This window comes from Sinocyclocheilus rhinocerous, unplaced genomic scaffold (assembly GCF_001515625.1).
Source record: "Sinocyclocheilus rhinocerous isolate Xijiao unplaced genomic scaffold, SAMN03320098_v1.1 scaffold742, whole genome shotgun sequence".
NCBI lineage: Eukaryota > Metazoa > Chordata > Actinopteri > Cypriniformes > Cyprinidae > Sinocyclocheilus > Sinocyclocheilus rhinocerous.
This window is the reverse complement of record NW_015641116.1, coordinates 1,106,586-1,132,463: the sequence shown is the minus strand read 5'-3', so window position 1 is coordinate 1,132,463 and position 25,878 is coordinate 1,106,586. Positions and strand designations below refer to the sequence as shown.

The 25,878-nt window shown below is 40.6% G+C and overlaps 1 protein-coding gene across 9 annotated transcripts in view; it reads left to right on the top strand.

Annotated features, from left to right (window-relative positions):
- Positions 1-25,878, top strand: part of LOC107754684 (transcription factor SOX-6-like) — a 157,111-nt gene that overhangs the window by 103,757 nt on the left and 27,476 nt on the right. For 7 of the 9 annotated variants that reach the window (XM_016571237.1, XM_016571236.1, XM_016571235.1 and 4 more), the window contains 2 exons: positions 12,324-12,447; positions 17,502-17,581. In XM_016571237.1, coding sequence (XP_016426723.1) covers positions 12,324-12,447; positions 17,502-17,581 — 204 coding nt within the window. The remainder of the gene's footprint in view (positions 1-12,323; positions 12,448-17,501; positions 17,582-25,878) is intronic. The other 2 variants (XM_016571241.1, XM_016571233.1) reach the window with 1 other exon arrangement.

Below are 25,878 nucleotides of genomic sequence, written 5' to 3'. Positions count from 1 at the left end.
TGTGTGTGAGAGAGAGAGAGAGAGAGAGAGAGAGAGAAAGAGAGAAACTGATCTCTCTCATATGTGTGCCATTTCCCCAGGCCACTGAGAGTTTGCCCTTATAGCCGTGTTTATCAGTGGGAGAGGAGGCCAGGCTAAAGGGCTTATCAGATCCAGGTCTCAAACACAAAACACACATGTCCGGCTCTGTTGCCCAGGACAAACTAATTTAATCGTAAATTATTCTGAAGTCTTGTGTAATAGTAGTATTTGATTATAAAACTTTAAGCACACTCAAGAATCTCGACAGTTTGTATGAGAGTCTACACAGGTTGAAAAGTCATTCTCGTCATCTTTTGGCATTTCAAAGCTCACAAACAGAAAAATAATAGCAGTCTGTTCTGAGAAGTTGCATAATGGTGTTCAGGTCTCTCCTCTCACTATTTTGCAGAGCGGTGACAGAATTCACAGGGGAAGTTGAACAAAAAGAAAGCCTGTCAGAACAGAACAGAGCCTCCTAATTAAGCACACAAGACTTTGGGGAACTCATTCGTTATGTCTTTTTCAGAGAGAAGAAAATGTCTCTTTTTTTCTTCTTTGGGATATGTTCTTTTTTCTTCTTCTTTAGTTTAGCTCCTTTAGCTAACAGAGTCGCTTATTAATATGAGGGATCCAGACTAAATAAATGCTTTGTTTTTGTAGTTTGTAGTTTTGTTTTTAGTTATTTAAGGAGAAGGTCATATATTAAAATAGACTGTGGCCTGTTAACATATTTTCTATTTCCCTCTGGCTCGACAGAATCCGTGTTAAGAGGATTGCAATCCGGTTACTGTACACCAGTTTCATCTCCTCTCAGTCATATTACAATCACCATTATTTAGCCGCTGCACATTAAGCTAATTACCATAGCTTTGTTTTTAGCCTAGAGCCATTTGGTTTGCCTTTTTAATTCAATGAACAACAATTAAATCCAATATTTCATTAGGCTCCCTCAAATGCACCAGGCGCCATATAATGGTGAATAATTCAGCTTGGGTTTTTTAGATAAATATATGGGTGTCTAATTGAACAAAGATAATGCTCCTAATTTGCCTCTTGTTAGATGGTTTTGGTTGTCTCCCAGCACCCTTGTGATCTCTCATGCTAAAGTCTCATTTATGCGGAGACAGTGCTGAAAACAAGCTATGCTAAAAAAGAATGTGTTGCCAATTAGCATTGTCTGCCAGGCAAATGGATTGTGATAAGGAAGGAAATGAGTGCGAGCGTGTGTTTACATCTCTGCGTGCTAATGCCCTTCTCTTTATGGTGCTAGCTTCTGCACCAGGGTGAGGGCTATAACGGTCTCATCAAATCCTCTTGGCTTGGGCCCAGTGCGGCGGAGCCTCAAACGCGCTCATCCTCCATTTAGCGGAGACTGTTAGCTGATGAAGAGCCCAACATGCGAGAGCGGAGATAAAAGAAAGCGGTGACCTGACTCATTAGCCCCCTTTGATTTAATATATCGACACTTGGATACAAATAATTCCATTTAGTGTGCTTGGTTGGAGGGGGTGCGGGGGATCAATTTAATTAGTTATGAAATGTGACTTCTTGTCATGAAGCAGGAGAAACGCTGACGTTAAATAAAGTCATGTGCGGTTCAAACAATAAAGCTTCCGTAGGCTCGTTTTAAAACTTAATGACGCATAAAAACGGGCCTAATAGTTACATCCTCACCAGCAGGCCATGATGCTTTTGATATTAAGCTAATGGATGGGCGAAGGTAGAATGCTTAACGGCAGTTTAAACAGTTTCGGATATTAAGAATATAAACAGTGATCGCCTGGCCTATCACTGCTTTTTCTGTTAAAGCGGTGTCTTTAGCGTTGTTTTTTGCTGTATGATCAAATAATCACTTGTGCCAACAGGAAGAGTGAGGATGCAGTGTTTGGTGTCGCCACTGCTTGATCGAAGAGACAGCAGTCAGTATTTCATTCATTTGTGCATTTGTTCAGACTTAAGACCATGTTTCCAGTATATGGTGAGAGAGCGCAACCTAAAGACATACTTGTGTAGTTCCATATGTGATCATTACAAGTGACTGCTTAGGAAAAGTAGACAAACACAAGCTGATTTTTAACGTTAACTGCATAACACCTTCATGATTTTTCACAATTAAATAGAAAGGTTTTGCGGCTTAAATTGGATGGTTCAATGTTGTTCTAAACCTGTATGACTTTCTTCTGTGGAACATAAAAGAAGATGTTTTGAAAAATGTCTCCTTTTTTATTGTGTAAGTCACTGTTTTCCAGTGTTTTTTGGACCCCACTGACTTTCATTGTACGGACAAAAACAGATTATTCTTCAAAATATCTTGTAAGAAAGTAAGCCATACACATTTGGAATGGCATGAGGGTGAGTAAATAATAACAGAATTCTCTTTAAAAAGGTAATGAGGAATAGGAGCAAAAAGTATACGATGCAGACTTGAATTCATCTTGTATTGGTTACTGTTTTAGCATTTAGCATCTGTGTACCATGCACAGATAGTGACATTGGGTGTTAAACTAAAATTAACAAACCAAAGGCATTTTGCATCTTCACATCTCATCTTAACTGAGCATCATAAAAATCAGCGGCTGATTCATAATCCATGAGAGTGTTCTGTTGAGTCCAAACCCGATCAAGGGTGGCATAAAGCAGGCGCTGTCCAGCCAGAATCGGCTCCTGAATCTCATCAGAATGCACCTGTCACTCGCCGCCACACCACTAGCCCTTCCAGACCATGCACGATGGACCTATACTTAGCTCTCATTGTGCCTGGGCCCTGCAAGGGAAAACATATCAGTTGGTGGAGAACACATCCTCCAGTGTGATGTTGACTTAGTTTCCTCTCCCCTCCTGCCTGGCCCAGTGTTTTCCCTGTTAATGTTGAGCAAACTGTTTTGTCTTTGCATTGGCTTTTTAACATGGTCCTCAGCCTCCGCAGTGGGCACACACACAGGGGGAAAGAAGGCAAGGCATTAATAGCCTCTACTGTGTGCGGCCAGCCGGCAGTTTAGAAAGGGGGCCCGTGTTTTCTTAGGGCTAGGGTGGCAAAGCAAAGCATTCAGCCCCGCGCATCGCAGCACATAAAAAGGGCCGCTTTGTGTTTCAGATGGGGCAGAGGAGGGTCTGAGCATTCCCGAAGGAATACAATGAATGGGCCGTTTTGTCTTTCGTCCGTTTTTCATACACACTGAATTGTTGTTGTCTTTCTCTCGCTTTACATTTCTCCCTGTCTCTCTTTTTCATAATTATTCTTCCCCGTCACTGGGTGTGCACATGACATTTGAGCGTGTTTTAAAGTCTCAACACTCTCATGTGCCTGCAATAAAGTCCCGACGGTAACAATGTCAGCTTTCTGCTGGACAACAGAGCACTCTCTGTTGTTCTCTGGGTCCAGCTGCTGGAAGGGTAGAGTGAAGACAGTGGCTTAGTCTCCACACAGATGACAGGAAGAAGGAGAAATGCTCCTCTCGCTCTCTCTCTCTCTCTCTCTCTCTCTCTTGATCTATCTCTCTTCATGGACAATGCCATTTTTAGTTAATGGGTGGTCTGACTCTAGACTTTCAGTTCTAAACTGGTGGGTCATGACCCAAAAATGGGTCGCAGGTCTGTTCTGATGGAGAGAAAACAATGCTAAATACCACTAACCATGGAACACTGTAAAATAAATAACTTAATTTTTACTACTATTTTTACTACAACGTCATTAATAAATATATGAATGCATGTATGTTATTAATATATTTCAAAGTTTTATTTTTCATTTTCATTTTTGTTTCGTGAAAATATTTCTGCCATTCTCCTGCTAAAGACACATAAAATGTTTGCAAAATTATCAATAATATTACTGTATATTCCTCTAAGAGTGAGAACTAAATATATCTGGAAAAGTGAGACAGGTTTTTAATTTGTTGAGATTTTGAGGTTTTATTCATTTATTTGTTTTTTCATTTGCTCTTTGTTATTAAAGTATTACCTATTTTTTTTTATTAAGTAAACTATTTCTCTTTTATATTAGGCTTTTTAATTATATCTTAAATATTTATTATTTGGAAGGTTTGACCGAGCATAAAAATAAATATTGATCTTTAAATGCATCATGCATAATTCAAAAGTGACCAGAAAGTAAATAAAAAAAAGAAAGAAAGAAAAAAGAACATATTGCATGTATGAAAGCATAAAGGTATATAACACTAGGCTATTGCCTTTTTCCCCCTGTTCAGTTGCCCTACGCCATCATGGTCTGAAAGGGTCTGGGGTGTATTTTGTATTGTGCCGGTGCCGGTTTTCATAGATGTGGGATGTATATGTGGGATAATGATGTTGGCCTCAGACTCATTTGTGGGTTTGTTTATGTCTGTCCTTTTCTCCCCTCATTACCCATGCTGTTTGAGCCAGTCCCCTTGGGTTTAGCCAGTTCACTGCAATCCTTTTTAATTTTATGACCAGACCCTGAGAGAAAACTTTTTTTTTTTCTTCTCACTCTCCTTCTTTATTTCTTTCTCCCATTCTTTTTTTTCTGTCATTGTGTAAACTAAGTCCCACGTTAAGCGTGCCATCCTAGAGGAGGTAACCCTGAGTAAAGCATACGGCGAGTAAATTAAATGAGTAGTGAGGGAGAGGTGGACGTGATGTCTGTGTGCACTATGCCACAGCAGTGCTGAGCTCAGAAACTACTAAAGCCTTAGGCTCGTCTTTGATATTTTATATGCAATACAACCCTAATTGCTTGAAATATTTACAGACTTAAATTACATTTTAGGTTCTTAGAGGCTCAAGAAGAATTTGCCTTAAGAACACATTTCTGTTGAACACACACTGATCACATTTTGCTGGTGTTCTTAAGGGAATAGCCCCCCGCCCCCCCATCTTTGTACTGAACTCATTTGCTAATTTCAGCAACCCAGCATGAGCCTCACTTCTCCCCTTGTAATATTAAGCACGCTCATTTGATTATTCATAAATTATGATCAGCATATTGTAATGATTAAAAAAACAAATACAGGGACAGTATTGCAGAACAAGGAGTTTAAAAGGGGTAGTTAATTCAAAATTGAAAATTCTACCATCATTTACTCTCCTTTATGTCATTCCAAACATGTATGAATAAAAAATAAAATATTTTGACAAATGTCTGTGCTTTTTTCCATATAATGAAAGTCAGTTCGGTCCAGTGTTGTTTTGGACTCTAATGATTGTCATTATATGGGCAGAAGTCTTCAAAATATCTTTTTTCATGCATGTGTGTTCTGCACAAGAAAGTAAGTCATACAGGTTTGAAATGTGTGTGTATAGTATGCTTGTTTTTTGCCATGAACTCCAGGGTGGACTTGAAGTAAAGCTGAAGTGGAAGGCGAAGGATGGGTGAGGAAGGGGCCGTTCTGCTTTTAACAGCCCCAGACTTAATATAGACATATTGAAATGGCTCATTTCCAAGAGGGCTTGTTTTACTGTGTAAGGAATTAGCGGAACAAGAAGTCATCTATTGGTTATTTCTCCAGATGAGCCGAGCGTGGGCCAGTGTCTGGTTTCTGTGCACCTTGCCCCATTCGGCACATACACACATGCACACATGCTCCTGATGAGTCCTCAGAATACATTTGCACTCTGTCACCAGAGTCTTTTGTCAGCGGTGGCGTAACATGCATACAAATACAGATGAACGCACTGTTTGCTAGTTTTCTTGTTCCACAGTATCGGGAACGTTAATCTTTTACCTGTTTAAAAAACACACACACAGAACAAAAGTAGGAATGAAAGCAAGAAAACACGGCCGACTCATCGACCGATAAGCCTTTGAGTCTGTGGGCTAGTGGATTGTCGGAGGCGGGGTCGGTCCAGGTCAAAGCCACAGCCGTCGCACAAAGCCTCTTTATTCCCGGTCCTGTATCTGTGTGGCTGATGAGGGCCTCCTGCAGAACTCCTCGCTAACAGAGCAGAGAGAGGAGAACAATGCGTTTAGTCTGTGGCACCAAGGTGGAGACCTAGTCTGAATTCCGGCCCTTCGCTGACAGAAAGAGCGAGGATCAAAGTCCGACTCAGCCCTATCGATCCACACGGCCCGATTGTCATCAGGGACTGAAGATTGAGACTGAGCAGAATATCTTGCGCTTTGATAACGGCCCTGTGAGCGTGGGTTTATGTGTGTGTGTGGGTGGGATTAGAGCTCAAAGCTGCAGCCGCCATGTGCTGGAGGAGTGCGGTTAACTGATAAATGACCTGTGACGTGGGAGTAATGTGTACTTGGGGATCTATGGGATTGTTTAAAAAATTGACCTCTTCAGAACAGAATAATGTGCAGACTCCCGAGCGCAGAAGTGGTTTCATTCAGCAAAGAGCTCTCTCTCTCTCTTTCTCTCCCGCGCTCTCTCTTTGCTGGTGAGTTTCCAGAAAGCGCTCGCTGAGTGTGTTCACAAAGTAGCGGGTGTGAAGTTCGCGCTGTAGGGGCTCGCCGTGCAGATTGAGTGCGGTTGCCAGGTCCTCTAGAATCACTTCGCTTTAAAATGGATCCCCTAAGGTGGTTTTCTTTCAGTCATTTTGGCTCTGGCAGCATCAAGCGAGGGCAAGAGAGCGTGACGTATCGGTACTTACAGTAACAGTAAAAGCTGTTTTCACTCCTGCTAAATTTAAAACACCCCTATGTTAGAGCCTTTCTTTGAGACTTTTAATGAGAAACGGTAATATCCAAGGGAAATGGCTGCAAATTTGGACCAAAATACATCACAAGTGTGGAAATTGGTACAGCCTTACCTTCTGCTTTTAAAACGGGGTGGCTGGCGCTTAATGCTTAACCTAGGCCTCCAGAGGCTCTCTGGCTCCTTCCAAAAAATGTAAAAAAAAAAAGAGAAGTTAGCCACCCCTCCCCATCTTCATCTTACCTTGTCAACACTGAAAGGCATTTTGGACATGGCATGTTAAAACAACTCCCCCCTTTTCCTTTTAAAAGGGGAAGGAATCCCAGAGTGATGTTCCTTGAAGATCAATCTCTATTTTCATGTTAAAGGGAGTTGGGGACAGGTTTAGGGGGGCACGTCTCCTGAGCCCAACAGGACCCTTTAAAAGACAGCAAGGAGCATGGGTGCTGACAGGGACCCTATTGAGCATGGTAACGACTTGTACATCTCAATTTTCCATGCGCTTGTGTGACAGCCTGGGTCAGGATATGGCAGCAAATCCACATTTACAGCTGCATAGGCCACTGCAGGAGGGCATAAACATATTACTGCACCTGCCGGATTAGAAGCACACAGCATCCTATTCTAACAGTAATCCACGTACAGTGCAGCTCCTTGGATAGGCTGGGCTGTCTGACCTTAGGATTAGTTGCTGCTGTAAACCATTACTGAAGCTAAGTGCTGATGTCAACATTTCCACTAACAACATTGATTAATCTATAGCTCCCTATTTACTTCAGGGGTTTCCCCCCTCCTCCTTTTATTTCGGTCATTCAACCTACAGCGAGCGCACATTGTGTGTTTAAACAGCCCAATGCTGACAACTCTGCGTTCAGTGTTGGGAATTAGTTACCAGTAGCGTAATTGTAGCACAGCTGTTTTCAAAACAGAGTAGCATTTCCAGCAATGAGCTGCTTTTTTCCCCCAGTGTATGATGACAAAACACTATTTTTTCACAGTATTATGTGTGCAAGTATTAATCCAACATATTTCTTTTCTCATGCCATCTAGTTCATTTTAGTAAATTGAATTGTTCATTACATTGAATGAATTAAAATGAACCACTTAAAACAAAATTAACTTCAGTCCCCAAAATCAACACTGAAGCCCCATTTTCTTATCCAGATGAAAGGCTGTAAGTCTTTTATGTTTTCTTTTAGTGGTGACATATAGAAAATAATGTATTTATTACAATAATATTATTTTAAAAATTTATATTATATTTAGAAGTAATATTTAGTCAAATATTAATATTATTTGCAAAAGAATTTTAGTCAAATATTTGTTTTTTGTAGCTTTTTTTCCTTATGAGCTTAGCTTGTTTTTATTATAAATTTATCTATTTAGGTGTGATCACCCTAATGAGGTTTCCATTGTTTTTGTGCCAGCTACTTTTTTGCTTTTTGCAAAAGGAAAAGGAAAAGGCATATCTCTTAAATATTAAAATTAAAATAATTTAATATAATTTAATCATCTTTAAATACACTGAAAAATGGTTTTGTGAAGTCGTAAATAAAACAGACATTATTGAGTTACATTTTACAAGAAAATACTATTTCAATCTTTCTACTTCAAAATGTCATGTTTAATTCAAAGTGTTATTTTTTTGTGTGTTACTAATTGTGAAATTTACTAACAATTTCTGAGTGAAAATTGTTTTCACACCAAATTTTCTTCAGTGTAACTTAAGTGTAGTTTGCCATATTCTGATAGATGTCTGTAGAATTGTAGATTAAGTGTAATTGAATTGCTTTAAATTATGAGTAGCTTGTTGACAAGCTACAGTTTCAAAGCTTCCTGACATGGCCTGTGTTCTTATTGGAGGGTAAATTAATGCCTGATCTAAGGGCAGGGGACAGTAGCGAAGACACGGCGGGGTGATACATGTATCTCCGACAGAGAGACAGATTGTGCTGTGTATCACCACAGACTTCATCAGCTGCACTGAACTGATGATATATGCGAGACGCTGAAGGTGAAGAGGCCTCTCTCTCTCTCTCTGTGTCTGTACACCCCCATGAACCGGTCGCCCGTGTGAAGAGAGAAAGAGGCTGCCAGCTACACAGCCTGACTGATTGCTACAGATGCTCTTCCTCAAGTACTGCGAGTTACTTCCTCGCCACAGCAGGTCTTCGGGGACAAACAATAGCACCTGTTCCTCATAAGATGGGGCTCGTTCATGTATCTTTAATGAAGCTTTGGGGCAGATGGCAAGAAATGGCATTATCCCATCGTCTCGTTCTAAGGATTTGATAGACAAAGTGCAGATAGGAGGCAGGCCTACAATGAGGTGAGTTTATGAGGTTCCGAGCTTCCAGAGGCCTGAGCTTTCCTCCTCAGATCTGCTCCACTTCATTCTTTCACGCTCTTGAAGAAATGACTGGCAATACTAATGCTGCATGCAGCCAGCCGCCTGGCACACTGACGGAGGGAGGGGCAAAATATCAGGGCACAGATACACAAATACGGGTGAGCATACATGTTCATACATACCATGAGTACCATATAAATATATATATATATATGGCAGTAGAAATGGATCAACTACTATAGACTAGTTTACAACGCAGTAGATACTTTTATGTGAACCAGACTGCTTTATGAGACACAACACAAAGTGAAGTTTAGTTGTTTATGGGGAAGAGTTTGAAGAGTTTCCTTGCTGTGTGTATATTTTGTATGAGCGGGTGTGTGTATATTATCATTAATTTGTTGAGAATTATCTTATTTTTTATTTGTTTCTATCAAGTTATATCTATGTTGTGTATGTGTGTATAGTTTTGCACTTGCACTTGGCATTCATTGTGGACAGCAAAGTAAGAATTTCATTGGTCAGGGAAACTTGTTTTCCTCACTGGGCACATGACAATAAACACTTTGAATCCTTGAATTTAAATCAATTTATTAATTCATAAATATAATAAATTAATTACATAGTACAAATATAATTATTAATAATTTTTGCTGTAATATAAATATATATAATTTGTGAAGAATTCTTATTTTTTGTTGTGCCTTCTTAAGTTTTGTTTTAATTCATTTTATTAAATGTTTTTATGAATCGATAAACATGAGAAATTAATAAAATAAAAATTATAATTAAAATATATTCACATTTCTAGGAAAAATAATTAAATAATATTCATTTCATATTAATGAGAATATTAAAAAAAAATTAAATAATACATTTAATAGTAACTCATATTTTTTATTAGTTTATCATGGTTATAATTTTATAGTTTATGTACATTTTATTATAATAATAATAATAATAGTAGTAGTAGTAATAAATCTATTACTGATTTCTACTGTTTGGTATAAATTTTCTCTTGTGTAAGCATGCATGGATGCAAGCATGTTGTGTAAGTAAAGACACAGAGGGACAGACAGAGAGACGGATAGATCCAGTGAATGAGAAAGACAGACGCATATAATAAGCGAGCTTCAATGCAGAATGCAATATGCAATTTATCCAACTGTCTAAGTGCAGGCTCTTAATTCCATTCAGTGATCATCTTTAAATCTTTATCGGCATTGTCTGCTCAGCTCCACCAGTGTACGTTAATTGACAGGCTTGAAAGCTAACCTTCACTATTAGTCCCCACTTTAAGGACGCTTATTTGATTTGCCACTCACAGATGTGGCGTGTGTAAATTAAACTTTAATGTAAAGGCCTCATTACTGCAAATCATGACCTCTCAAACTGAGGACAAGTTATCTGTTTGTACCTTCCTTTTTTCTTTCTCTTGCTGTTTGTGCCTTTTGAAACAGCATTAGGGGAGTCTGTTTGATTAGCAGAGTTATTGTTAGCATTGTTCGTCAATTTGTTTGTTTCACATGATGTCTAATTCTAGGCCGTTTTAAATGATTTAGATTTGAATTAAATAAGACACTGATGATATAGTTTAGGAGCAGATGGGATAAGGCATGGCAGACCAGGTGTTTCTGTCATTATGCTTGTGAGCTTTGGTGCAGGACTATGCAAAATGACATGTTATGGAACAGTTGTGTTTTGGTTCCACTTTAAAAGCAGCTGTTCTGTGTAATACTGCGGCTTTAGACTGATTCGTTTTGCAAGGGTAATGTGAATAAGGCTAATGGCAATTATTTATGTGGCTGACCTTAGTGGCCCTCTGAAGGAGAACAATTTACATGGTCAGAGCCATTTTTCTAAAGCGCTTAAATGAATCTGAAGTAGTATAGGACTGTAGTTGGTGACGTCACAGACATTTTTTTCTCTTTTCTATGTAATAGCCCCTCTCACTCCACTTACATTTTGATTCACCTCACATGCAAGTAAACTATTTCCACAAACACATCCATGAGGTCATGTCAAAGAGCCCTCTGATCTCTCCCATTCATCATTTTTTTGTCACATCTGTAAAATACTCACGCAATTCTTTCATTTCGGTAGTCTCAACTCTGTAGATGCACTTTTTAAAGTGCAAAGCTCTGTAAACAGAAAAGTGCAGGATTTTTTTCTATTTATTTTTGCTTAGGAGAACTCACTTAGTCCAAATCACTGAAGTGGACCTGAACACTTGTTTAGCACCTGGGGAACAAGCCCTACTGAACTCTAACATTAGGCGCTTGAAAGGCGAAAGCAGCATTAAAAAGACGGAGATCACGCAGACCTCAGCTAGAAATGCGGAGCAGAAAGTGGTTTCTCAGAGCAGGTTGATTTCATGCCCCAGTGCTGCAGCAGTAATTGCGTCCAGACCGGTTTTTATTGCAGGCTGATTTTAAAGAGCGATGAATGGAGAAACATTCTATAATGTGTTTATTTTGGGGGGGCCGACCTTTATTAACCCGTTCTCCGGTTGGGCTCCCCAGAGGTGAGCCGGCTCGCCTGCATTAACTCTGCCCTGGCCCACGGTAGCGCCGCTGCAGCATATCACCCACAGACAGGAAGCAGAGAATGACAGCAAGATTGGGTCCGGCCAACACTCCAAAAACATGTGTTTTCAAACTTCGATGGGAAGCCGCTCAGATCCCTAAATACACACAGACTCTCTTTTTCTTTGTCTCTAGTTCTGCGTGTCTGTTTTTACTCTTACACAGAGCTAATGTTATCCTTATGCACACCATTAACGTTCTCTCTATTTTGCAATAAAGCAGGAATGAAGATGAACATGGTTGAGAGCATTTGAAAGGCACCACACACGATGCCAGGTGTTGACGTTATACATGAAATATCAGAAATGCACAAGCTTTTGGGCTCATTCCATCTTTTTCACAGCTGAAAACAGGTGCTGTAAATTACCGGTCTCCCTTGGGCATTTATCATGTATATAAATGACCTTCCAAGAACAAGAGACAAGAGCTGTATTTCTGAGAGGATTCACATTTTCTGTCAGTCTCATGATTAAGTTTTATTAGGAATGTCTACCTGACATCTCTGTTTCTATCTAGTAACATATGCACTGTAGATATTACTCAAACAACCTTATCATGCTAAATCGGGCGTTTGTGATACAAATGAGAATAAACACTCTACTGTTTATGTGTGTGTGATGTTCTCTTTGGTGGGCATTAAGTGCAGGTATTTGGTGAGCGTGTGTGAAGTGGATCAGGGTCAGAATATGAGCAGTGCTGTCAGGCTGTGTTAGGCTCCTGTGTGATCTCCTCTCTCTCTGTGTTCAGCAGGTCCAGGGTCACATGCCTCCTCTCATGATCCCCATTTTTCCACATGACCAGCGCACTCTGGCAGCAGCCGCGGCAGCCCAGCAGGGCTTCCTCTTCCCCCCAGGCATGTCCTATAAGCCAGGTAAGAGAACACACTTCAGCTCTTTGAGTTTCATCTACACAGCTTTATTCCCGTTGCACCTTGTACACTTAGGATAAAAGGTTTGTCTGAATTTCTGAAAGTTATCCTAACAATCAGATATACTTGTAGATATTCACATACCAAAATTTTACATTTATATTTAAATATTAATACCTTTATATTAAATCAATATTTTTAAATAATAATTCATTCTATTACAAATAATACTACTGCTGTTACAAATCAAGTTCAACCAAAAATGAAAGCAACGTTTCAAACCTGTATGACTTGCTTTCTTTTGTAGAACGCAAAAGAATACATTTTGAAGAATGCTTCAACATTTTTTTTTTTTGATTTGGACTCTAAATATTTTCACTTTATGGACAAAAATAATACATACATTTTTCTAAATGTCTTCGTATCGATATTTTGAACACAGCACTAATATATATATATATATATGTATATATATATATATATATTAATAAATAACATGGATAATAAACACTGCTGTCCAACAACTGTGTCTTTGAGGGGTGACAAGAAATGTTAACAAGTTCTTTCCTGCCTGTCTTTTGTTCTTTTATCTGTGGTGTTTTTTCTGCTTCACCATTCTTCACTTTACCTCAGGGGAATATACAGGCCACTTTTAGGCTTTCTTTACCTCCTCATAACTATATATATTATTCACATTTAGAACTGTCACCTTTGTGAGGGATGTGTCATTGGCACTGATTTGGAGATACTAAAAGCCAATAGGTGATACTAAATTAGCGATTTATCACAATCACTATTCCCAATTATTTCTGTTTCTTGAGGAAATAAAAGGTGACCCATAGTGTTGCACATTTTCTCTTTTGGAACTGAAAGGCCTCTGGTGAAGCGCCATCATACTTGTCCTGGCACGCCTTTTTTCTCCTTTTGTGAAAAAGTGAACTGCTCCTCACGCAAGCACTGTAAATTCAAAAACAAATTTGTAGGAAATTGCTACAACATGCAGGCTGACTCACTGCCAGTATCCCTCACCCTCATATCCAGCCATTGTTCTGAGGTTTAGGGATGTGCCAGTCTCAGTTTCTGTAATTAAACCGTTAAAAGTGTATTCCTGCCTCCCAAGGGATCAGTAGCACTTAGTTAAATTTCCAGCCTTCTATAATTTCCCCCCTATTTCCCCCTCTTTTCTTTACCAGAGAGGACTGTTGAGTAAAATAAAAATGGTCATATAATGATTTTTCAGTGTAGCTGCTGAGTTGTGTTAGTAGACCTGTATGAAATGAAAAGGAACATAAATTAAGAAGACAAAAAATTTGAATGAGTTGAAAGAGAATTATTGAAGAAAAAATAGAAATGATCAGTGCAGCTCAGTAAAAAAGCTTTCCTTTTGTCTTCAAAGTATGCCTTGAGAAACCACGTTTGTTGTCAGCACCTCATCAAAAGGCAAATGTACAGGAAAAGAGAAAGCAAGCTAGACAGAGAGACTGATAAGAGGGAGGAAAGCTTAAGAAGTCAGCAGGTGAGAGTTAGACTATTACAGGGTGTGGTAGAGCAGCTAATAAATTAACTAAAAAGGTAAATGATGGAACATAAAGTCAGCTATTTTGGAACTACAAAGGCATGACAGGTTGAACAAAGAGCCTGAGGGCTTTCTTTTCCCCAGTTTGATTTTTTAATATGTTTGACATGGAAAGTGTTTTAGTACAAATAACAGCAGCTGTAATGGAATCCTTGGTGTGTGTAAAGCACTTGCATTATTCATAAGTTGCAAAACAGCGGAGTGGAGAAAGTTTAGGACATAGCTTATTGCCATTAGTGCGCATGACTCGACTTATTGCCACAGATAATGCGACAGGACTCATTGCTGTTTGTACTGCCCAGCATGGGGCAGCGCGGGCAGGCTCAGTGCAAGCAGTCAAGACCCAATGCTGATGGCCCTAACCCTGCAGTGAAACAGCAGAGATTCCCTTTCTCACACACTGTGCTCAATGGCTTGGGCTTGGTAGAAAGAGAGGGCTTAGGTCATTCTTCACTCAAATAGACTTGTGGAGGATAGTGGTGATCCCCCCCGTGCAGACATGAACACATAGGTATTGCTGATCATGGATGTTCATGGCCCTTGGGACGCAATAGGCTCTCGATGTCCCCGCTGGCGAGAACGCTGACAGCCAGTGATTGTACAGAACCTCGCCTGGGGGGCGTGTTCATGTCACAGAAAATGTGCGTCAGGTGTTTAGACATTGATACACTACATTAGCAATTGATGATCCCAGTTTTGAGCTGATGTATATCAGGGTTGTGCCCTGTTCAGAACTGAATTGAGAATTCCTTTTAAATTCTTGAATTTGAATTTAAATTGAATTGAGGTATCAAACAGAAAGCAGAATTGCATTTCAAATTTGACAGTATAATTAAAATGAACTGAAATTCAAGGAAATTAATATAACTAATTTTAACAAGGAAAAGCAAATGGAAAGATTTAAGCCATAGATAGATAGATTACAGTTCAGTAAATTCATTTCATTTTGAAAAATTCCAGTTCAACACAGCCAATTTAACTCAAATTTACACTCATGAATTTAAGGGAGCCAATTCTTCAATTCTAAATTTTGCATAACCTTGCTATAGATCATTGACACTCACTGTTAATTATTATTATTTTTTGCCTTTTATTGATTGATTGCCTTTTTATTTTGCCTTTTAAAGAAAGGAAAAGCTTGGTTAAGAGAAAGACGAATGGGACATGGCCAACAGTTCTTACATTTTCTGACCATCTGTTCGGTCCACTGTGCCACAGCTCTGACCAAAGTATATATTTTTTTCTTCATAAAAAAGAGACTTCAGTTTTGGACTGGAAGAAGGCTTGTGAGCATGATAGACACTGAGCCCTTTAACAAAACCATTGATTTCAAAGAGAGCCCCACTCGTCTTGAATGTTCCACATGCTTGGCTCTTGGCATCAGGTGGAGTAGAACTGAAGCGGTTGCAGAAGGAGCACTCCGCAAGCCGTTCTTCCCCACTCTCCTCCACCTTTTCATTAGCCTCGCAGCCCTCGCTTCTTATAGCGCACCGGCCCGCTTCAGCGGTAGTGGTGCCCTGTGCAAGACCCTTGGGTCCTTCCACTTAAAGAGGCCCTGTGCCAAGTTGGCAGTCCAAATTGGCCTAGATTTGCAGCATGATACCTGGCTGAAACAGAATACACTATGAGGCTCTCTAGCAATGCTTTGAGAGAAAGCACTTCAAGCATTATTCAGCAGCCTGCCTGGCACTTTTATAAAGAAAAGAAGACAGTGGAGTATTGTGATCAGAGCTTAGGAGGTTTGCCCCTTCCTGCTTGGTGTCTTAGCAAAGCTTGCTTTGATAAGGTACCTTACTAATAAAGTGATGCTATCAGACAGAATTTCATGTTGAAGTGGATGCTCTGGTTTGGGTTTTCTGGACTGAGTTGTGTGAGCCAGCACAGTCACTGTTGGTTACTTTGGCAGGCCCTGCTACATGGTAATAGCTTTTGGTCAGTTTTGTTTTAGTCATTGTTTTGTCTTTTGATTAAAATTTCCTTTAAATGTAGTCAATATTTAATCATGACTAAAGCATCTCATTTTCATTGATGAAAAAAAAAATATATATATATATATTGATGGGATTAACACTGCTTATGGCACAATATGCTGAATCAGATGTGAGGAAGCCCACTATTGGGCTCCAAGGTGGGCTGGTAATAAGCTTTTGGCCCTTGGCCTTAGCAGGCTTGGAGAAACAACCCTATTGGGCAGTAGCATCACTGGAGCCTCAATGGCATCCACGTGGCTGGAGACAGGCAGATTTGCCTTTTAAACTAGATTCACTTTCACATACTGACATAGAGAAAGCTGGCAGCCAACTCCGTCTACTTGAGACACTGGCTGCCCACCCAGCCCCCAGACCATTAGCCTTGGCCTAGTGTTCTCGGCTGGCACCTGACCTGCCCATGACTCACATAACATATCACCACAAGCACAGAGCGAGAGAGAGAGAGAGAGAGAGAGAGAGTGCCTTGGACGATAATGACCCCCTCTACGACTCTCATTGCACTATTTGAAATCAGTTCAGTTGTGTTTATTCACCACTGCCACAGGCTGGGATTGAATTTCCTGGCTGCATCACAATGTGCTATGGTCAGTCAGATTGCAAAGTGAGTAAGGGGGGTAAAAAGAGGGATGATATGTGTGTTTACCCCCATGCTTGTGGCTTAATAGCTCCATATGTTTGTGAGAAGAAGTGACAGGCAGAAGTGGGGGCTGAAAGAGGGCCAGTTCCCCTTCTATGGGTACGCTTCATTCAAACCTCTGCTCCCTGAGCCAGAGACAGTGTTATATACACCAACCACAGTACAAAACACATCTCACACACTTTCAGAGGCACTCAATTATCTGTATAAGGTTTCCAGAGCTATATTTCCGGGGGGTTGTTTAAACCTGTTGTTTTTCATCTGATTCCTATTGTGTTTTCTTTTTGCCCTATTGTATTGATTGATTCTATTGGATGCATTTGATCTCATGATGAAAATGTCTTTCAAGCTGCATTTAGATAAGAAAACTGTCTTGTTAAAACCTGTTGAAGTTGGCGTCAGCACCGTTTCTCTCTTTCACACAAATATTTTATTGTGCCAGATCACATTGTAAAACACATAATGGCATGTAGAACAATAGTATGACTAGGCAAGCTTCTCACAGAACATGATATAAATCGTAGATACTTGCGAACAATAACTTAAAATGGCATAACCTTGAGCACAATGCATAGCCAGATCAGAAAGGACTGTGCAAATGTGGGCAAAGATAAAAAAGGGAGAAGGAAAAAAGCCCGAATGTGAGAGAAAGAGAGACGTTCGTGTGTAAATCCTGCTCTGCTCTGGCCAGCTGACTCTTTTGTGAGTGCAGATGTTTGGGCTGAGTGCCGAGGCTAGGTGTAGGCAGGCCCACAGGAACTGTGTTGGCACTTGTCTGGCCTGCCGTTAGGCCGCTTATTGTCTCAACCTGTGTGCATTGTTCACTATCTCCCCCTCCTCCTTTCTCCGACAGGTGATAACTACCCGGTGCAGTTCATTCCATCCACAATGGCAGCTGCAGCCGCGTCAGGACTCAACCCTCTCCAACTCCAGGTATGTACAGTCACAAAAGAATTTACGGGCAGCGGGCCAAGCCCTCAGCACCGTGTGAGCAAACCAGCTGTATGATAAATAACAAGCTAAATCACTCACACACCGGTCCACCCCTACAAGCTTAACACCTTCCATCTGCAATATAGCCTGTTTTTACAGCACAGCCCTGACGCCTATGCATGGGAACCGGGTGTTGCATCGATGAAGGTTATTTCAGGGGCCCCTTGTACCTTAATTGCTTTCTCTGTTGACGCCGCTCTGAGTAACTTTGTGGGAAGAGCTTCCAAGTCCCTCCAGGCTACTTTGGGAGCATTTCTCAGATGCTATCTCCATGTGCTTAAATAATTTATTCATATCTTCATTACAGTTTATCTCATAATGCCTGTCATTTTAATTGTTTCTTTTAATCCTGATTTTTGCCTTGTTTACTTTGTCAGACACAAAGAGCATGTTTTTTTGCAACTAATGCCATTAGTCCTTCCTGTTTACTCAGAAAAACTATTTGTTAGAGTTGTGCTTTGAAACTTTAAATGCACCTTTAAAAGTTCCTTTAAGTTCTTTGAACAAAGACTGAAGGACCAAATGACTGAGAGCAGAAGGCGATAGAGCTTGCAGCCACATAGCGGATTCATTTATTTGTTTTTTTTCACGCTATTTTATTCATAGACAGTTGTTGTTTTGTCAACAACAGTGGTAAGCGGTTGATAGCAATTAGACATCAAGCTCTCTGATAGCTGGGAATGTTACAAAACAAAGCTGAGAGCGGAGGGAGGAGGACGTGCGGGGGAGAGAGGATAGGAGAGCGTTTCGTATCTTTTCTTCTTGCTGATACATGTGCACAATTTGTCCTTCGGAGCTTATCGCTCTCAGCATTAATGAGCCTTGGCAAGTTGGAACAATGCTTGCAGATGGAGCTGGAAAGTCCTTTGCTGTAGAATGCGACTTTGGGGAGAACAGTCCTCTGTGTTGAAGGTGTGGAATGCATCTATTCATGTTAAAGAGCATTTGTAGAATATGCATGTGCTTGTAAGAACGAGCTAAACAGGGAGCAAGCTTGTGAGCAAAAACTGATTGAAAATCATTTTGATCCATACGTGTAAGCATGTCTTCCCTCCTCCCTTAGGAGTAAGCTGCGGTGGAGTAACAAGGTCCCATCCCGTCTATTAATAGCGTTCCTGATGGGTCAGCTCGAGTCTGGGATAGTCATATATCAGGAGGCACCGAGACCTCTCAGCCATTCATCGTGATAATAGATTTAACCCTGGGAATGGGCTTAGAGCAAGCCTCTGAGTCCATGACTTGGCTGACCTTTAGAAAATACAGTAAACACAAATGAGTTGCATTCCCATTAATTGAAGTTTGTCTGTCTGCCGCAGATTTAGCCGAGCAGATTGGTATTTACTCTCTGTACCCTGTAGCCCAGTTAGTCAAACATACCCTTTCCACCGCAACTGAGCTCCGATCATCACACAGAAGATGATTAAAAGTGATCAGGACGGAGATAGAGGAGATGAATCTCATTCCGAGTGCGACGATAATGCTGTAGCGCTCGCGTTTTGTGGCTAAGAGAGAAATTGCACGCAAAAGTTCACTTTCAGGTCAAAAGTGCAAACAAAACATTCTTTTGAAAGAAAATGACAACAGACGGATGCAGATGAGGTTGTAATTAAGTGAGGAAGGGCGATGCGGACGGATTTGAATGGCAGTTAGCACATGCTAGCATGCGGCTGCTTTTGTCTCTCTTCCTTTTTTTAACAGAAATAACAAGCTTTGAATTCCTTTCTTAAATCAAAGGAAGCAGATCTTTCTAAATATGTCAGATAAATGAGGGCCAGCGCTAGGTCAGTGTTAATGAGAGGTATGTATGGATTTTTCTGCTGTGTCTGGGTGATTATCTGTAATGGCAGTATCACTGAGCTCTCGCTGCTTATGCATCACTGATCCACTCGGTGGGAGTGACCTCACCTATGAGATCCCCACTTCCTGTGCCAGTGGACCCACCCACCCCGTGCCACTGGCTGGGTGCATCTGTCTAATTAGAATATCTCCACTTGTCAGCAATTCTGGCAAGGTATCATTTTCCCTAATTTGCTCAGTTTAGACTGGGGAAATATATGAACCTTAAAAATTGCTCTGATTGGAAAGGAATTAATTCCCACAATGCTGCACTCGGTCATGCAGAAAGAGGGACAGCCGCTCTGCCAGTCTTAATGTTGCCGATGCTACTGCTCACAATTTTACCGTGACATAACAGTAAGTGGGCTGGCTGTGGAATGTCTCTCTCTCTCTCTCTCTCTCTGTCCTGTCTCTTCCCCGTCACCGTGGCCCATTCACAGGCTAACAAAAGGCCTCAGGTCCCGGGGAGTGGAAATGAAAGCGGTCAGGCGATCTGAGAACGTAATTTGCTTGTCAGTACATTTTCCCGCGACCGGCGACATGCACGTACACGCGCCCGCTTGTCACCGTGCGTCCCAACGCGGCGAGTAATTTCACTCAATACGTCCCTGACAGATTGGCCCTTGTCTACAAGTCACCAGAGAAAAACTGCTCAAACTATTCCCCAGACCGCGTGCCTCTCTTCATTAAGACTCTCTCAGGGTTCAGGATGAGCTGGGCACGGCCTCCAAACAATGGCTCCATCCCCCTACGTTGCTTCCCTATTAGAAGTGACACCTCTCACCTCCAGGCGGAAATTGTGTCGGATTGTAGCCGTATGGCCAGACAGTCTAAAAGAAATTATCCTAATTCTACAAAAGAATTCAATTTTATTTTTTGTCTGTTTGAATTGCCATTTAAATTGCCAGCGTACAAGATCACCTTACATCAATTGCTTAGAGGAAAACAATTTTCTTAATGCCATTCTGTCCTTGATATATTGTAAATCTCAAATCAACTTGTGAGAGACCTGTTTTTTTGTTGTTGTTGTTGTTTTTTATCATTGGAAGCAGTCTTTTGGGTTTAAGCAGTCCTAAAATAAAGCATCATGGGATAAAGAAGAATATCTGGGTCTTCCCTGTGGCGTATAATAGAGGGAGCAAACACAAATAGGACCTGCTAGCCTGTGCCCTGCTTTCTCTTTTACTCTTTTTTTCCCTTTTCTCACTCCTTTCTTTATTTCCTAATCTTTTTTCTCTCTTATTCTTCAATCTCTTTCTTTTAAATGTCAAACTCTGTCACAGTTTCAAAATCCATGCAAATTAATTTACTATGTGTATATATGTATATGTATATATATATATATAAAACCTTCTTTAATTTATAAATATTTAATTTAATAATAAATAAAAAAGTATTTTAATTAAAAGTAATTTCTTGTTTCTATTTTTTATGTAAAAGTTTTTTCTTCTGATCTAATGAAACCCCTTAATGCTTTTAATTAAGCAATTGTGTTTAATGCACATTTTAGGTGTTAGGTGTGTTATCAAGGTTTTGCTAATATCAAGTTTTTATTCGTTTTAATTATGTCAGGAAAAAAGGTGCTTTATATCATGCTATCATTACTGCTAACACATTTAAGACTCTACTTGAGAGTCAGGGAAACTTCTCAGAATCTTCTGCTGGCGATGAGGGAAGAGAGGAAATACTGTGTTATCTTTTGTTTGGATGCTCATGTCTCTGCATTCCGGATGTGTGGAGGGAGCAGGGCTTTCTGCCATAGCTAACAAGTGGAACACTTTTGACTATGAGCTGCAGAAATGAGAGCGAACAGCTGCTGGTGTGATTGAGGAGGAGAGGAGAGAAAGAAGGAGAGGGGAAAGGAGTGGCGCGTGCTGTGCAAGAGACTCCAGAGAAATAGCCAGAAGACGAGAGGCGATACAAGCAGAGGGCAGAGACTCTAATGAGTGGGAATTGTAAAACAGAAGCAAGTAATCAGATAGCGAGAGATGCGAACCATGTAGCTTAGAATGACCACCTCGGCTAATACCAGCACAGGGTTATTAGCGTAGGCTTGTGTAGCAGAAATGTGCAGGACACATCCTACCCTTCAAGTTAGTGAAGCTATGTAAGGAAATAGAAGGAAAAAATGAGGTGGATGGGTTGAGATGGGGGAAGGGGCAAATGAACGAGGGAGCAGGCTGGGCGCCAGCAGATGGGACAGATGTCTGGCCATACTGGAAAGCATTGGCGCAGTGCACTAGCGCACCCCTGCTTCCCTTTCTGACATCTGGGCCAGCCTGGGTCAGCCTGCCTGCCTTGGGCAATGAGCCTGGACAAGCCTTGTGGCAAACGGGCGCGGGCGCCCCAATGCTACTGAAATGGCAGAGTCGGTCATGCAGCAGTAACGCAGTCCTCTCCCCATGCTACCGCTCAGCTGTGCCCATACAGAGAGCCGAGGAGGACGCACAAACACAAGAGCCTTAGTGTATGTAATTTAGTGTGTATAGTGTGCTTAGGTTTTTATGTATGATAATGTATCAGTGGGGTTTTTTTGGCCTCATGGACACGTTTCAGTGAGCTCAGACTGGGGCCTGTGCAGATAAGTTGGAGAGACAGTCATGCACCATTATAGCTAGAAGCAATAAAATTGGCTAAATCGGCCACTGTATTTCACAGCATCTGCCAGAGAGCAGTCGGCCCCTCTCTTTAAGAACAAACAAGAGACTCAAGTTGTTGTTTTTTTCCTCACATGATGGCCTATTTGCCCATCATATGTGCTCAAATCTAGTGTTTCATGAGCCATTTCGGTTTTTGCGGTTTCATCCCAAAGAAAAATTCTGAAAATGTACACACTGTGAACACTGTGAACCATAAAGGTGAAGTATATTACCATTGAAAAAAATCATACTGATCCCCAAACCTTTTTGTTTATTTTTAAATAAATTGATACTTTTATTGAGCAAGTACATATTAAACTGCTCAAAATTGGCAGTAACTTTCTATTTAAAAAATCCTGAAAAAGTGTATCATGGTTTCTGTGAAACAGCACAACATTGATGTAAATAAGAAATGTTTCTTGAGCACCAGATTTCCCCAAATTTTTTTTTACTTTGAGTATAGTATAATCGAGTATAGAAGAAGTTGTGATTGAGATAACAACCCAGATCAGACTCTAACCTTTATAGTATATACACATGAGCTGATTGTATGCACAGCTCGCTGCACTACAGCTCTGATTATAACTTCAATTTTTACAGTGTAAAACACAGTGTGTTTGAATGATATTTGACCTAAAAAAAAACGTAACCTTCCTTAACCGTGCCTTTTTCGTTTATAAACAGTTTATCCTGAGTGTTTACATACCTTTACTCAGAGGTGGAGCACTGAATTGGCTCTCTGAGACATTTGAAAGCTAAGTATTCCTGAGTGCTGATGCATCCAGCGGCGTAGTCTGAAAGTGTCGGGTAATCTGGATGATCTGCAAATACTGTTGTTGCAGGCAGAAACGGTGGGCCCACTCATTTAACCTCTTCTGTCTCCAGAGGTGTTGCTTTTAATTATCAGAGGCTAACCGCCTGACCTTGGGGCGGACCCCACTCATTTGGGATCCACGGACTGTGAGATGGGCTTGGCTCATATGTGCGAGAGAGGGAGGCAGGAGATGTGTGCGTGTATCGCTCAAAGTATGAGGACTGCGGGTGAGCGAATTGAAAAGCCCCATTTCCCGAGCCGCTCTCTCTCTAACTAAGCTGTATAGCAGCGAGTCATTTAATGCTCAAGTGGACAAAGGTATTACCTGAGTCACTGGGGTGGATCAGGCCTTTTCTCTGCAGGCCTTTCTGAAACCACATGCTGAGAGCAGCTCAACATCTATGCCTCTCTTTTTCTTTAGCTCTCTTTCGGCCTCTCTCTTTCTCTCCAGCACCACTAGTGTTCTGTCCCCATCAGCTCCCATTTCCTCAGAGCCAACAGCTTCAGTACACACTGTAATAGCTCTCCACTGTGTCAGATTGCTGCTTATACACCACTTTGTATGTCTGTTGGTGTTAGCGCACACATGTGTGTTTTGTGTGTGTGGTGAGTTGAGTCACTCATCTTTTGTTCCTCTTTTAAAGTATCAAGTTAACCAAATATTATATTATATTATATTTAATGGATGTTTGGGAAGTGTCATATAAAGATTTTATATTTATTATTTATTTTAAAGGTTTTATATATTATATTATATTTTTATACATACTTTTACATACATATTTTGTACATATTATACATATTTTTTTAAGTTTTATTATATGTTTTATTTATTTTTTCACTGTGCTGTGAAAGTGTGGCAGTATATAGTATTATTAATTTGAGATTTCCAAAAAGAGATTTGAGTATGAACCATGAAACACAAGATTTTTGTATGAACAAAGACTCCTTCAACAGATGGTATGGCCCAAATGCACATGAAATATTGATTCGAGTTTAAATGCTTGTATTATATAAGAAATCAGAATGTGTAAAATATTCCTGAGAAGACCATGATCATGAAAATCCTTGTGAATAAATTATCTTTCACTCTTCATTTGTGAAACAGAAATAGTGGAAGCTTTATTATTATAGCTAGATTTAAAGCATTAATAGACCGTGTTAACTCAGACTGGAGAATGATGGGATTGACCATGCTCAGCCTTTTAGTTTTGTGGGGCAGGGGGCATGGAGCCAGCTTGTCCCGGCTGCCCCGTTCCCTGTTCAGCCATTGACTTTCAGCATGACCCTCATTAGCGTTGGCCCTGTCTGCTTTGGAGACCCTGCAGTATGGCTAGAGGGGAGGCAGAGGAGGCCCTATGGAGCCCTGCATTACATGCCCTTCAGACAGACTACCACGTGTGTCCTCACACCACATCAGCACATCTCCCTCTGTCTCCTTTTTGTCTATTTTCACACCTTTCAGCATCAAAACACATGGCCTTAATACACAAGCCACATTGTGCACAGCTCAATGTGACACATTTGCAAGCATCCTCTCATTTCCTGCCCTTGACAATAAGAAGCGTGCTACGTGTCACACCTCTCCATTAGTATTTACTGTTTTTTTCACCTGTGTGTCTTTATAGCGCACCGCTTTACTCTTAACCCTGTGGCTTTGACCCGTTAATAAGGCCTCACAAAAGGTAGTCTGACTGGCTCTAATTTGAAGCAAAAGCCAATTACGCTTTTTCCGAACAATAAAGTTCTTCCCACGCAAGGTCAGAGTACCTCTGCCCATCCACATCAGCAACAGCAGCAGCACTGTTAACAAACATCTGTCCAGCAGACTGAGCCGAGGGCTTCCTTCTTGTTCACAAGCACAAAACTCAAGTCAAATACACATACTCACACATAGGTTCACTTAATACCTATAGAGAAAAAAAAGAATAGCGATTGTGTTTTTTGCTTTGCGGGACAAATATGGCTGTTACCTATAGAATCAACATCAAAATAAAAAGGGGAGCTGTGTATAATGCACTTAAAATCATAACACAGCTAGAACAGTGTTATTTTAGTATTAATAAAAACTATAATGCTATGCAAATAATACTAAAATAACACAGCTATAACAGTGTTATTTTAGATTTGCATAGCCATCCACATCAGCAACAGCAGCAGCACTGTTAACAAACATCTGTCCAGCAGACTGAGCCGAGGGCTTCCTTCTTGTTCACAAGCACAAAACTCAAGTCAAATACACATACTCACACATAGGTTCACTTAATACCTATAGAGAAAAAAAAGAATAGCGATTGTGTTTTTTGCTTTGCGGGACAAAGGCTTTCTGTTTACCAGGCTGGCGAGCTGCACTATCACTGTGTGAACCTAATCAGCCTGCCATTTCCGCTGTCCGTGCGCCGACGCTTGCCCCAGGTCTCCTGCAGAAGAATGACCCTTTTGTGCGGCACTAATGTGCAAGCGTTTAACTTTGGTACCGAAGAGCATTTTAGTGTTGATATCTCCTGATACATGTAGACACAAAACGCTTTGTCTGGGCTCAGGTTTTTCTATGTGAGTGGCTGAGGTGGGGCAGGCCACTAATGCTGGTGCCACTTTTTCCATTTCAGACAAATGGAGTCCTTATGTAGCCCAGTAAGGAACGTAAATGAGAGCAGAGAGAGGGCAAACACGCTCGGGTACAAAAGCATTAAAAAAAAAACTCTATGCTTTTTTGGGTTGAAAATACAACGACTAAGGCTGTAAAAACACATGGATTATAGCACTGGACCACTATATTTAGGGGAGACTGAAAGAATTTGGCTTACACTTTGGCATTGTAGTTTTGGGTTTGGCTTATGTGTGTAAAATCATAAAGTGAGCAAAATATAGTACTGCTTAGTCTGATCTGAATTTGATTCATTAAAGGGTGATATTTTATTTTAAAAAAAAAGAAATATATATATATA